The following is a 15,535-nucleotide window of genomic DNA, read 5'->3' as shown; positions in this document are numbered from 1 at the left end:
GACCTACCCCCATGTGGCGTTCCCTAATTAGCACCGGTGTTAAACTAATACCCGGGTCAGGACACACAGCGAGACATTGGTCTACCATAAACTAGATTTATTAGCCAAAATAAAATAAAACTTTTCCGGGGTTGAGGACATTTGGATTGGTGTAAGTGGATGGCACGGATGTTAAGAGGCGCGAACACGTACTTGAGGATATTATGTTAAGTACGCTTAGACTGTATACAGCATTTGTAGTGCTTTAACAGTCATATAGTCTTGACTTTAAGTATTAAAAGTTCACCTGCCGTATCGACTGGATGAGTTAAATACCTGCTTTAAATTCACCTCTGTGCAGTTAGAATATATCACGGATGGATACCGGCCTCTAGAAGCAAACGTGTGAGTTTCGTAACACAACAGTCAACAATGAATTCCTCAAGGAAAATGGCCAAATTACAACGTAAAAAGAGTTTTTGAATGGTTGTTTATTACGAAAGACCATATTTTTCATATACAACTGTAAATGTGGATTACATGTTGATAAAAAAGAAGATTTTGTTTGAAATGGAATCCTATTATTCATTGCCACCATCAAATCTATTTGAAGTTGTTTGATTAAACGTCATCATGGAGAGGATCAAAGCGACCGTGGAAGATGACGTCACCTACCAGAGAATCAAACTCCTGCCCAAGCGGTCGCATCACTACAGCGTACACAGACGCCTGTCTTGGCAGTGTCAGCGAGATGTGCAACAGTTTGAAAGAGACGCAAAGCTGGTGACGTTTGAGGTCACTAGAGGTCAAACGGCAGTTCGTGATCGCCTGTCCCAACTTAATAAGACAAAGCGAGAAATACAATCCAAACAGATAAAAGAAGTAAAAGACATTTCCGCCGGACATCCGGCATATCGCCGTCGCAGCTGTCCGATTCTTGAAACACACGAACTCAAAATGTCTTCAGATAGTATTGAGGACGATCATGAATTGGACAATGATGCAAAGCCAATAGGCCCACGGCACATCCTGCAAAGATCCGACACAGTAAATGGAAGTTGCGATCGGGATTTACTTTTAGCTATCAGGCGGTTCACATCACCAAACATCAAATCTTACAGTCAGGAGGATGCAACAGTCAACCCGGAAACGGTAGAAGTTGTTCAGGAGACATAATGAATGATTGATGTTTATGTTGCAATGATTAGGTCTATATATGTTTATAAATACTTGCCGTCAAAGTATGTGTTTGAAGTGTCTAAACGTTCACCATCAAACATGTTTATAGTGCTGTGTGATACCATACTATCCAATACACAATGATTGGTGAAATACCCGGATGTGAAATTGACACACAGGTTTGTTGATTCACTGAGGTGATTTTCTGATCGATGGCATCGTCACGCACCTAAATCTCGTTACTGTTTTCACCATTAGATATTTCTGACCAGTACAAAATGTGCTGTCTTAATATACAAAACGGTGCCCTAAATATTTTGTATGTCATAGTTTTGAAAATTGCGAATGCTTTTCTTTAACCGTTGGATGGTATTCCATTGAAAAATCAACATTTTCGTCATTTACAATGAACACATTTCCAAATGTTCATGTTGAAGTAAGATGATTTTTACCATGCTTTTGTGTTGTAATGAGTATTGACGGTTTTGTTATTTCATTGTTTTGCTATCAAAACCAAGTTTTACACTGCTGTAGATAATAAATATTACCATTGTGTTCCAACCTTACCTAGATCTACACCTGTTTTTATTTACGACGATTCATATGTACTAATTACACTTAAAGTTGAGTCATTGCTTATCAGATGTTGACACACTCTATCGATAATCATATTCCCAATTTCTCTAAAATTCTTAAAACCTATGAATTTTGTTTGCCCTTCTTAATATTTCGTCAACTGAAATTTTGTTTAGTGCTTTCCCTAAGAACTATCGACTTTTGAATTTTGTTTGCCCTTCTTAATATTTCGTCAACTAAAATTTTGTTTGGCGCTCTTCCTCAGACACTGTCGAGTTTTGAAAACCAAACTCTGTATGGGTATAATTAAGTTTGAGTAGACAAAACTACTAACCTGGGAGCAGTCCAAATTGTTAAATGTTCTGGGGCATTAAAATGTCTTGTACCTTAAAAAAAAAAAAAAAAAAAAAAAAAAGTTTGAGTAGACATATAGTCATATTCCATTGCGGACTTCTATTGGTGCAGGTTTAGATACGTCGTGTACTTCAATCTCTTAAAACCATCATGAAGATCTACATAGAAAATTATGAATTGGAGTAAAATAAATCACCCAAGGTGAACTTCCCATTTCTACTTGTTACATTGTGTAAATATCTTCCTAACAAAATTGGTGCAAACATAAATGATTCATTTTAACTCCACATTTACCTAGGAGTCATCAGTTTTTATACATTGGTAATATAATCATGAGGTCTAGGTGGAAAAGTATATACTAATTAATGCGTTTTCCTTTTTTCCCATGACAAGTCATGTTCTGTTTTCTTAGCAAGTACAGTATTAAAATTAAATACCATTTAAACATACTTAGTATTTCCTGGATAGGAGCTACTTCACATTTCTAAAAAAAAAAACAAAAAAAACCACCAGTGCATCCCTCATAATAGTCCGACCCTTTCTGTTTAATCGCCAAGCTGACGAAACAGAAGTCGGTTTTGCGCTTCATGTCTTTACAATTTTTGTCATGGTGAATTAAGAAATGGCACAATTGACAAGCCTACGTAGGAGGACAGCTTTCTTCTTCAAGAATTTCTTCCCACTCGCATCCTTGGAGTATTGATAATATTCTCTTTTGGCTTTTACGGCTCCGTTTCCTAAAACAGTTGCGCATCACCATTTTCTTTCCATACTGTGAGACGAGTTTTGCAATATTTTGGTTTCTTCTTTTTCTTTGACAATATATACAAGTAAAACATTTCCTGCTAGAATCTTCTTCAATGTATTTATTGCAAAAATGACACTTATACACCTTTTCTTCATCTTCCAAAAAGATGTTTAAAAGCACGTGCTCGAAAAGATTCTGATCATCGCACGAGAGACAAGCTTTCTGTTGCAGTTCCACGAAGGTCCATTCTCTTCCACAGGCATTCACTGGGCATACAAAGCCAACTCTCGTGAATTCATTGCGTTTCTACAGTACCCATATAATTTCTCAGGAGCTGTGAAACAAAATGAAAAGAGGGTTTACTACTTACGTGAAAGTTTAATTTGATATATGGATGTTTTCATAGAAAAAAAGTAAAACTAACAAGACTTTTAAGGATTCACCCATGTACTTTACTCAACATCATCTAAATCTAAAAACATTGTAACAAAATTATGGACACTGATCCGAAGTTTAAACACAATTGGTCAGCGTGTTAGAGAAAAGGAAATAATCAATTCTGAGACGAATGACCGTTTCGAATATATTTTCTCGATAAAACTTTTCATTAATTATTCCTTTCCTCCGCTACGATATCATTTTTGTCCAAAATTCAACCTCAACAAATCGGCTACTGAGGCATATATCAAAACGGAAACAGGTAGATTTATATACCCAGACTACGAAACAGGAATACTTACATGTTAAGTACATTTTGCATATTCCAATACACACTGACATGGAATGTTGATATTAATTAGTTATGCATTGTTTAAAGCATATTGCAGCTAAACACATTATCCATACATTGAAAACATCCTTTCTTGTATGTGAACACGAGAGGCCAGGGGCCGCGGTGGCCGAGTGGTTTATGTGTCCCGACACTTTATCACTAGCCCTCCACCACTGGGTTGCGAGTTCGAAACCTAGGTGCGGCATTTGCCAGGTACTGTCCGTAGGCCGGTGGTTTTTCTCCGGGTACTCCGGCTTTCCTCCACCTCCAAAACCTGGCACGTCCTTAAATGACCCTGGTTGTTAATAGGACGTTAAACAAAAACAAACCAAACACGAGAGGCCGTCCTTGGATGACCTAGGCTGTTGATAGGACGTTAAACAAATAAAACCAAACCAAACCAAACTCCAAAGCATGTTTGCGATAATAGACATCACAGTTTATAAGCTACTTTTAAAAACAGTAGAGGGAGGAGTAACAATAACATCATTTGCATATTCTCCCAAAATGTGGAAACAATAGTGGCCGAACAGCTGTGTTAAAATCTAAGCATGTGGTATGTACTTATTATGTATACACCTGTGTCAAGCCAAAGTTTATATTCATGCCTGGCACGACATAGATACATACTAATACTATGATATTATTGTAACTTTCACAAAAATATTTTAGAAAAGCTCTCTGAATTCTATAGTTTCTGATTATTTTTATCTAATTCAAATAATTTTATATTGAAATATCTGTTTTTTAAGGTTTCTGTAACTATCCTTTACCAGATAAATTGTATCTCACATCAGAACATTGGTGGAGGGGTTTATCTTTAATTATAAAATGTTTGGTTAGTGTACTGAAGCACCTTAAAAGACATGAAATCTATACATCCTCAAATCAAGGTGTCTATTGTCATGATAGCATACCACAACACGAAACACTATAAAATAAAACATCAACAGACTTTTCAGTCCATCATAATAGCTATAGACGACAAAAAGCTCTCTTTATTCATTTATGTATTTCACGAGGCACGAATTGCATGAGACTTCATGAATTCATCAAACAGAATTCATCTAACACTTTCCATTTATAAATAATCGTCTAAATCATGATCATAAACTGTTGTCGGTGTGTATGACCGAATCGAGAAAATTGGAGATAATATCCAATTTGCATATTTAAATAGCTCATTTAAATATGATTTAAAATTTGGGCATAGTAACGTTTAAAAAATTGTTGTGATGTCGGTTCTAGCCCACCATCCTCCCTTCAGTGTCTTTCTAATAAAGAACTATTCAAGCCGGAAATCTATGTGATGAGTTCATTTAGCACATACACATGTATTTGTTAATGTTACTTGAAAATAAATTGTTCAGCATGAATAAAAGGAAAATGTCCGGAGTTATTTTTGTGAACAGAGAAATAAGGACACTATTCGAGTTTTACTCTCTTTCTGACATTTTGGGAGAAACAGAAATTAATTGATATTTTTACGGAAATTGGTTACTTTCAAACGTATGGTGAGCGTTACTATACGTATGCTAGGGACTGGTATTGAATATAATGACACTGCTTTTCTTTCTAAACGTACATAGACACAGTAAATTAATTTCTAAATGTACAAAGTTTAATATACTATATATATCGTCTGTCTGATTTTCGATAGAATTTGTAAATTTATGTATTTGTAACGCAGTTGCGTTCCGCTCGCTGGTTTTTGGACTCCCTCCGGAAAATGGTAACATCCGGTTACGTCTTGCCAAAAGTTACCTTCCCTTCTACATAATGTTAGAATTAAGTTGTGTGCAGTGAGCAAGCCCTCCTGCGTGAAGACACAATATTGTTCAGGGGGTTGATCCCAGGGCTTCCCAACCCTGGCAATCCCTATTAATCATGTATATATATATAACCATGGCATAGCTTAAGTATATATATATATATATATTAATAATGCTGGGGGAATACAATATTTGAAACTGGAAAAAAAACAAAACAAAACAAAAAAAAAACCCATCCGGTTACGTAAGATACCCGTGCTGCTGTGGGGGTCAATCACTTTTCGTCCGGGTGTCAGCAGGGTAAGTTGTGTTGACTTTTAATCTGTGAAATTATTTAGCAAACTGTCGCCCATCCTTTCCTAAATTTCATATTAGGTTGTCTGCTGGATATTATTTGCCACTATCGTACATGTATTTTTATTTTCACGTGTATTATTTTGATGTATTTTCGATGTATAGAACTTTGTTTACTTTGAGTCTCGTATGCCGGTGTCATGTCGGAAGTCAGGTTGTTGCTTGAAGGTATTATTCCGTTTTGAGAGCACTCGCGGAGTGCCTAGTGAATATTTCCGCCTCTCGGGCTGTTTCTATACCGGTAAGGCGAGGGATGGTTGTTGGAAACCTCGTAAGTAGATACGGGAGAAAAGACGGATGGTTAGCAAATGTTGTTTTCAAAAAATAAAAAAAAATAAAAACTTAGAGGATTTAAGGTGTTATTTTACCTCTCCTAAAGCGCTATGCTATTTAAAACATTTTGTTTTAAATAATTGCACCCAATTTACTAAAATGCATTTCAGACTATACAATACAGTTTGAACAATGAGAAATCGCCGTGGTAACATTTTATGCTAGGAAATATAAATAAGTAAAGATTTGTAGGATGCATGCTCGTATTTGAGTTAAATAGGTGGATGGCTACTGACGTCTACGGTTTTCTCAATCTCTGTTTCATCTTTAATACAGAGATGGTACAAGTTTAAAGGGAGAACAGTCGTATATAAGCCACACTGTTTGCAAAACGGTTTAAGGAGACAGTGCCGATGGACCATTAAATCAATGTGCTTCGTCAACCTTTTCCCCCATTCTTTTTACTTGAATCATGTGATTTTGTATAATCAAATATTTTCAGCTACAGTAGCCTTTAATCTACCTATCAACTGTCTACTTCAGGTACACAAAAGTAAAAATAAGTTAGTCACCAGTTTACTGCTTTTATGACTCCGTCTATTGTTTGGTTTATTCTCACCAAATTTAGTTGGTGTTCTACAATTGATATGTACTAGAGTCAATTCAAGTGTGACTGGAGGGCTGACAATTGTTATTTGAATAGTAATGGCATTGTTTTTTATAATATGCTTATCATCACGCATTGTTACCACCCTATCGTAACCACGTGCTTGTACTATTGTTTAAGGATAGATCATTAATAGTTACTGTTTGCTATATAATTCAATTCATAATAATTCGAAATACCCTTACAGCGGGACCAAAAAAAGGGGCGGCGGTGGCCGAGTGGTTAAGGTGTCCCGACACTTTATCACTAGCCCTCCACCTCTGGGTAGCAAGTTCGAAACCCACGTAGGGCAATTGCCTGGTACTGACCGTAAGTCGGGGGTTTTTCTCCGTGTACTACGGCTTTCCTCCACCTCCAAACCAGACACGTCCTAAATGACCATGGCTTTTAATAGGACGTTAAACAAAATAAACCATAAACAAAGGGACCAAAATTAAATAAAATCTTCGTTCCCATTACCTGAATACATTGCAATTAGATTATTTAACTATCTATCGGTCAGAATAATTTCCTGGTATGATAAGAGATATCCAAGGACCAAAATTAAATAAAATCTTCGTTCACATTACCTGAATACATTGCAATTAGATATTTAACTATTTATCGGTCAGAATAATTTCCTGATATGATAAGAGATATCCAGTATCTTTTCAATATAAACAAACGAAACTGTGTTGGATGCTTGTTGAGCTTGTTGAGTAACATGCAATCAACAAAAAAAAAAAAACGTATTTATTATTTTCCATTGTTTATGGTTTCAGAAGGAATCGTGTGTTTAGTTTCATGTTTGACACGTGTGTTTTTTATCATTCCTGCTGCTCGACAATGCCCTACAAATTCTCAATGGATTAATAATGCACTTTATGGGTACGGGGGTCAGGTGTTATGTACACCGCATGTATGTTTAAGGCACAATATGGTTTTAATATAATCGCCCATTTCAAATATTTAGTCATGAATTTCATATCAGCATCCAAAACCTTGTCATTAGTCAAACATTCATAGATGCTTATTTTTGTGGGGTAATGTTAAAATCTTCACACGAATTGCTATTTAAATGCTTTTTAATGCTCGAAAGTGATGTAAATTTTGTAATCTGTTATGGTAACTTTATGTTTTTATGGAAAAGCCTTCTGGTATTGATTTCAACCACATAACTTGTTATGAAACACCAGTAATCTTAATTCAAACAGAAACAGAAGATCGTTCCGCAGTCAGTGTCGGATGATCTTCCTTTGGTTGACCCCTGACTGAGCCCTGTCTCTTTTCGTGTCGACAAACCTTTCCGTACAGCTTAATGTACATTAATCTTTAATGAGAAATATACAAGCATCTCCGAAACTGATTTCCTTTGAACACATTAAGCATTCAGGTGTCGCCATGATTGATATATTTGTGTATTTTGATAGCGTGTTTAAGTAAGTTTTCTTGACGCCTTAGAGAAAAGTCAACAAAGCTTACACACTCGAGAACAAACAGATTATCCTCTCATTTTACAGTGATTGTTCAGCAGTTATACTTGTCCATCAAACTATCAAGGAAAACGAAACGTATTCTAGCTTGCCTATGGGCTTTAAGACACGAATATTTCTATATTTGGTAGAAGAACTTCTTTGTGTGGATACTCGTTAACAGGAATTTTATTATGCTCAAAAACTATGGTTGGGATTTCGATTTGCTTTAATTGCTCTACACCATGTTGTGTTTCTGCCATTTTTTTAGTTTTGCATTTTCTTAATTTTTTTTTTGTAATCAATCTTATTTCTTTTGTTTCTCTCATTCGTCCTCTTAAAAATTATCCCATCGCTATATTTTTCTCTTCACTATACTCTTATGTCTTTTATGATGAGACGGTATCGCGCAAAATCTATAATTAATGTGTGAAAAGAATATTAAATTGAAATGTTAATAATGCTATTTTATGTCGTGATGGTTTTATTGTATTTGTATTATCATAATTCAGGAAATGTGATTAGAAATAACACCACCAATAAGCGATGACTATTACAAATGTGACCACACGTGTTATTTGTAGATATATGGTTCCTGTATCCTACCTACATGTACATAACATTTCCTTAGATTAGCCGTTATGACAGAATCGCACTGTATTAATTCTATGTTGAAAATAATTTATGGGCCCTTTCATGTCTGCCTACAGCTTATCTATTACCAATCACATGCAGTCTGCCAACAGCCAATACGCATGCCTGTTTGGAGTGAGTAATTATATAAATATGACAATATATCGAGAAGCCTTTCTCTTCGTGTTTATTTCGAATCCGACATGATGATGATTTCCAAAGAGTTTACTCTTCTGTTAGTTGTTCTTCTATTAAAGGTAAGAACAATGTATCTACTTATTGCAATATTCTGATTGTGAAGGGTTTTAGATAGGACGGTAAGGCGGCCATATTACACATTTGAGATATCTAATACGGTAGCAGAGGTTGGTGTTTAAATTAATTTTATATATACATATACGAAGGCTTATGACTCTGAATTTGATAAAGAGGCAGACAGATATAGTAACCAATACAAGGCGAATTTGTTTTCGAACCGGTTCTTCAAATTTTCCATTTGTTTTATAAACCAGTTTCAAACAAGGTTTATACTTAAACGAGTTGTTTCATTTGTTGCTGGTAAGCTAAAACTGGTTAGTTAAACCAATCAAGCCATTCAATAGTGTGGTTTGGGTGGTTTCGTTCCAAGAACAAGATAGCAGCGGATGCCACACTTAACATTTATTAGCCATGCTTTGGGGAAACATACATTATCATTTACACAAGATGTTTACATAAAGCAAAGGCAATTATTGCATAGTACACCGAAAACACCCCACACTTTTTTGGAATGGGGTGGAGTTGTAGATGGGGGATGGTGTTGGGGGGTATCAAAGCTTCTATGACTGAATGTGTTCTTTATTCCTATTTGGACGACAGCTGGTTAAGTTGAATCTAACTTCAAAAATGATGAACTCTGAGGATACAATAATGTGTTTCGGCCCAATAGTATTGTCGTCACACCACTATTACGTTGAACTTTATCTTCATGCATCTCATTCAACACGCAATGATTTTATTTAAGGTCGATAACAGACGTTTGTTTGTCAAAAATTATGCTTACCATACGTGAACTGAAAACCTTTGATTATCACAAAATGTCGTTGGTTGCATACACTCCTCTCAATCTCGCTGCCTTGATATAAACCTATATATATAATAAAAAAAATACTGTTGGTAAAATATCGTATTTTGATATATAATATATCTAATAAAAGTTTCCTTGTAGGTTCCTGCAAAAATATGTATCCTTGATTTTGCGATTTCGATATGTAAACTATACGCGTTGGAGTAATTTTCGCGATCGATCCACATTCGTTTGTAGTTCGAGATTATGCAAATTGATATCAAAATAATACATGTACGCGTGAGGGAAATTTTCGCGAACAAAATGACTCCATGTAATTAGCGTTAATTTTCCCCTCGCGTAAATTTCCACGTTTACAGTACTCTTAGGGTGTCGTATGATATGCTTTAACTACATCATATATTTCATGTTTTGTTTTCAGCGAAAGTAACGCTAAATCTCTAAATCTGATATTATTACTCTTTCAAACATGCAATTATACAAATTCATCTTTCAAAATGTCAATCCGTTTGTGCACTGTACTCATCTATCGAATGGAGACTGTTGAAAAAGTACAATGAGAACAAAACCAGATTAAAATTTGATCGGCGTCAATCAATATTGCGTTGAATTTGGAAATCGTACGATTTAGGACACAAAGCACTCCCTTGGTGAATGTCAATTGGGGGTTAGCGAATGTCATTTGGAGTCAATTTGGGGTTAGTGAATGTCAATTGGGAGATTAGCGAATGTCAATTGGGGGATCAGCATACCCAAAGGATTGCAGAAGACAGTATTGCAACTGTTGTGCTGTGCTAGCAGGAAATCAAATATGTCTTTATATGTGCGAGGTTGTGTGTAGGCAAATTTGTGAGTGTGAGGGTGAGTGCGGGATCGTGGACAGATATAATGAATAATGTATCATTCGCATTCTTGATAAGTTTTGTTAATTTGATTGTTTGTAATATTAATGAACTATCTTTGTATATCTGATCATAGATATTTGACGTTGAGTGTAAAGGAAAGCTCGCCGTAAAGTTGGTGGATTTTCACAACAAAGAAGGACTGGACTTTAACGGTCAGTGTTGTGATGGGGTCAATATACCAACATGTCCACTGGAGCAGTGTGACCACCACTTTACCATCTGTGTCGGAGATCACCCCATGTAAGTTAAAATAGCAAATATTATGATCTAGGTTTTAACTGAAGTTCTGTAAACCTTTTGTTACTTCTAATAACCATCTTCGTCTTTAAGAGTGATTCATATAGACGACATATACTTTGTTGATTGCGACGAACGCATTTTTTAGTGACGAAGACATATTTTAATATCTTCATGCATCATTCACAATCTAAATTTATATGGTCATTTAATTTCTGTTTTAGAGTGAATCATACGGACGAAAGCTGCATGTATGGGAAAGAAGATTTTAATGCCCATGATAATGAGAATGAAGTATACTTTACTGCCGGCAAAGCATCCTTGTTCACCTTTGATACTTGGAAAGTAAGTAGCATACCATGAAATGTAACGTCACAAAACTCTGTGTTCTACGTCACACATTCAACGGAGATATAGCACATACGTAGGGTTCAAATTTTAACAATTTTCGAGCCGGTAACAATACGCTAAATCATGATTGCGCTAGTGGTAGGTTCAATGCATTGTTTTATATGACAAGAATTGTGACGTCACAAATTCATCTTATCTGATCTAATTCACTAATGTATTAAAATTTGGAATAAGCACATTTGCAATAATGAAGTAAAACATGTTCTAACGCTTTAATTTATGAAGTAAATAAAATACTGGAGCCTGCATTTCGTCCAACAATTCTTTTATGTTACATAATACACTGAATTGGAAAATAACCAAGATAATATGTATCATAAAAAAATGTTAAACATGTATTGTTTTCTGTTTTAGGGCTGGGCATATCTATCTGTGTTGGTGACAGACTCGGACAGCGATGGACTGGTACCAGTCGATAATCTTTATCTCAACTTTACAAGTATCATTCCTGGCTTTAACTCCACAACAGACTACAAGTCGACCTACTCATTGATTGGTCAGCGGACTCAAAAACCTACCGAGTAAGAACTTGGTAGAACACTATACACTTACGTTTTTATGCCGAATTTTTGTCACCCGTAACAATACTTTCTACTTGGCGTGTCAGGTTGGGTCAACATCATACATTGTATTTGGAAGTACACACCCCAACGCATAATGCATTTTCTGTTCCAACCACATAGACGCTTACACATTGTTTACTATACACGTGCCTTGTGCAATATTGCAATTCGCTGAGAACTTTCCGCCTTGTCCAAAATATAACTCACACCTGTCATTTGCATTATGAAATCAAATCCGGTCAAACAAATGTTTCATTTGTGTGATATAGATACTTGTGAGAATAACTGCATGGCTATTTGTTGGGTTTGATAAATTATGTAACTGATAATTATTCATTGCCTACCACAAAGTAACTCTATGGAATAAACTCCTAGCACCTACAGCAGATTATTGATGAAATTTAGAATCTTATGTTCAGACAATCATTTCGGTATATGACATGACTAGTTTTGTGCAAATTTGTAGATATATGATGTATTTATTCGTTTTGAAAATAAAGCATTCTATGAAGATGGCTCTTATATATGATCGCCAATTTTTGTTTTGACAATTACAGGATGTCAATGAAGGTGAAGGTTTATTGTGATCCCCATTTTTATGGAGATGACTGCTCTATCAATTGTGTCGGTGGCAATGCCTGTGACGGTCACTACACATGCGACAACAAAGGTCGAAAGGTGTGCAACTCTGGATGGAAGGGAGATAACTGTGAGGTTATGATACAAGGGGACGTGGCAGATTGTAGTGTATATCAAGGTACATGGTTGTTTACTCATATATTACAAAGCAAAAGACACAATAAAAATGGATATTAAAACTTATAAAGCTGAAATACATATCACATTATACAAATATTTTAGGTTATATAATAAATTCAAGAGCTGATTATGTTGATTAGCTTGAAATATTACTAGATATTTTCAATTAAGAATTTAGGAATTACAGCAATGCAACAACATTTCTCTAATAAAATTTATTCATATAATGCATTACTCTTAATTGTGGGAAGGTCCTGATGTTTTCAATTGAGATTTTTTTTCACATTGTTATATCAAATGATTACAATTAAGAAATCTTAAATTTTTTTTAAACTATGGCTTATATGTAGCTCAACCTCCATTAAAGCTTCTGTATGAACATAGTTTTCTATCACGTTCCTAATTATACGTTGTTGTGTACACAGACAGAACTGAATTTGTGCCGAGTCTATGGGAAGGTCAATACCAATGTCCCGGAGAAACACCACAGAACTTTGTACTCAACGTGACTCGCTCCAGTGGTAATATTGACGTCGTAGCAGATATGACAATCCAGTCCTTTGTCATAGAACTTTCTGGAACTTATGCCGCTTCATTCAAAATATTGACCCTCCAGGGACAAACACTAGTTCCACAGGATATAGGAGGAAGAAACCTAACGAAGTTGGAGCTCAATCTGCAGGAGAAAGACAATCAGGCGATAGAAATGAAGGGGGATGTGATTATAGATCAGGACACATGTCATGTCCTCCGTCTTACACGGACAAAGGGTAAGAATTACATTTAGATAGAAATATATTGGATATATCAATAAATACATATATATACATACATTCACCATTTTTTTTATCATTACTTGGATTCTGTCACCTTAAACATGTTTGATATATACATACATATATATTTAGATGAACATCTTTCAAATGCAACATTGAATAATTCCTTTGCAAAGGTGATGCATAAACATAGCAAAAAATACTAGCTTGTATGTATATGAACTAATCATCTTGAGATGCGTCCCACAGACGAGGTTAACATCATATATTGATGTCATTGATGTCGCCAGGCTTAATTTGTCTTGAAAAATAATAATAACAAACATTCTCAAACACTTTATTGACTAAGATCGTAAGGATTGCTATGTGACCATTCATTGCTTGCCGCGGGATATTTAAGCATGCTTTACGAAGAGACCATCTCATATCATTTGTTACAAACCCCTGTGCCCCACCCCTATACATTGTAAATGAATTGAAATAAACATATTACCATAACTTTTCCAAAGGTAGGTCATCAATTTTTCATCTATGTTGCATTAGAGTTTAATAATGTTCCAAATATTACTATTCCAAATCAGTGGAATTAAATAGATTTTTTTTGTATCATTTGCTCTGACGTGGTTGAAGACACCTTAATACTTGCGACTGCCGTCTGTTTAGAAGGAAATTATTTCAACATGATTGGGGACACTGATTCAATTAGAGTGCATGCTTTATACGTGAATATCAATTAATTTGTTGCTAAATGGAAAGAATTGTGTTTGTTTTTATATAGGATCCCTACTATATTAGTGAGTGAATACGCCTGGTTTACAGGCCCACACGGGCCCTAATACAGATCAGAACGAGAGAGGTGTTATTAGGACTATTCAGAACTTTTATGCGACGGGTGTTATAAAAATACTTCATTACAAGAAAATCAGCTGCCGTTTTGGAATGAAATGTACAATTCGGGCAATACAACACCAATAAATACAAAAAGTCCTTTGACATGCCGTCTGCTCTTTCGCTGGGTATCACATGATCCGCAAAACTTCGCGAATTCTCACGAGCATGACACAAACAGTCGCAAAAAAGAATGATAACTCTTGTGAGTTCCATTAAAGAAAGATAACTCTCTTGAAGCAGCACGCAGGTGTAGGCAACCATCAGTGCTTTGTTGTATTGTCATAAAGTTATTTCCACTGTCTGCTGGAATCCACTGATAACACAAATCATTACTGGTCAATTTCCTTTGAAGAACACTACAATTAACCCGGATATTTTCCGTACTGACATTATGATATGAAAAAAAAAACATTTTTCGGTAAAAACTAAGAAAACAAGGCTGATTCCGGATAATTCATATGTATTTATCTTACATTTTCCCTTACTGAATTCAATTCTTGACAATAATAATATTTCAGCTTACTTTGATGGCTGTAACATGCATGGTACCTGTGTACGATATGGTAGCCAGAAAGATCAGTTCTACTGCTGTTGTAATGATGGTAAGTTTGTTGCCTTAGTGTCTAATATTTCTAGTAAAACCTTTGTTCGCATTTGTAATCTATTTAACATTGAAACAAAATCGCATTGCTGCTGGAACATTCAGGTGATATTAAAGATATTTTCTGATACTTTTGTACTTTAAGGTACCACTGGTATATCATGCTTACAAATTACAAAGAATCCCCGAACCATAGCTACTTGGAAAACACCCACAACCACAACAACATCAACAACATTAGCAGCAGCAGCAGCAGCAGCAGCAGCAGAAGGAACAACAACAACAAAAACAGCAGCGGCAGCAAAAACATCAGTAGGAGCAGCAGTAGCAAAAACAACAACATCAATAGCACCAACTACACTAAAAGCTAATTACGGTGAGTTATTTTTACATTATACACAATAACAAGTTTCTTACCATTGCTAAATAAGACATTTAATGTATAACTTTGATAACACTTGGGTATTATTGTAGTGCTATGACATTTCACCACCGTTGATGTCTTAAACATTATATCTTTGTTTCCTGATATTAGTAATGCAATATTGTTTTTCAATCAGATTGTTTC

General features: G+C 35.4%; 1 protein-coding gene across 1 annotated transcript; it reads left to right on the top strand.

Moving 5' to 3' along the window:
* The first annotated feature begins 8,961 nt into the window (after positions 1–8,961).
* On the top strand, positions 8,962–15,095 carry LOC117326585 (delta-like protein D). Its single transcript, XM_033883343.1, has 8 exons — positions 8,962–9,015; positions 10,803–10,969; positions 11,191–11,311; positions 11,732–11,898; positions 12,498–12,697; positions 13,125–13,469; positions 14,885–14,968; positions 15,073–15,095. The coding sequence occupies exons 1-8, from the start codon at positions 8,962–8,964 to the stop codon at positions 15,093–15,095; spliced, it is 1,161 nt and encodes a 386-aa protein (XP_033739234.1).
* Positions 15,096–15,535: the final 440 nt, after the last annotated feature.

This window comes from Pecten maximus, chromosome 4 (genome assembly GCF_902652985.1).
Source record: "Pecten maximus chromosome 4, xPecMax1.1, whole genome shotgun sequence".
Lineage (NCBI taxonomy): Eukaryota > Metazoa > Mollusca > Bivalvia > Pectinida > Pectinidae > Pecten > Pecten maximus.
Note: the sequence above shows the minus strand (reverse complement) of the source record. Positions and strands in the feature narration are given on the sequence as shown.

Excerpts from the sequence above, each read along its gene's own strand:
- LOC117326585 (XM_033883343.1), top strand. The coding sequence starts at position 8,962 with ATGATGATGATTTCCAAAGAGTTTACTCTTCTGTTAGTTGTTCTTCTA. Across the intron at positions 11,899-12,497 it reads CGGACTCAAAAACCTACCGA|GATGTCAATGAAGGTGAAGG; the intron begins GTAAGAACTTGG and ends TGACAATTACAG. Across the intron at positions 14,969-15,072 it reads CTACTGCTGTTGTAATGATG|GTGATATTAAAGATATTTTC; the intron begins GTAAGTTTGTTG and ends TGGAACATTCAG.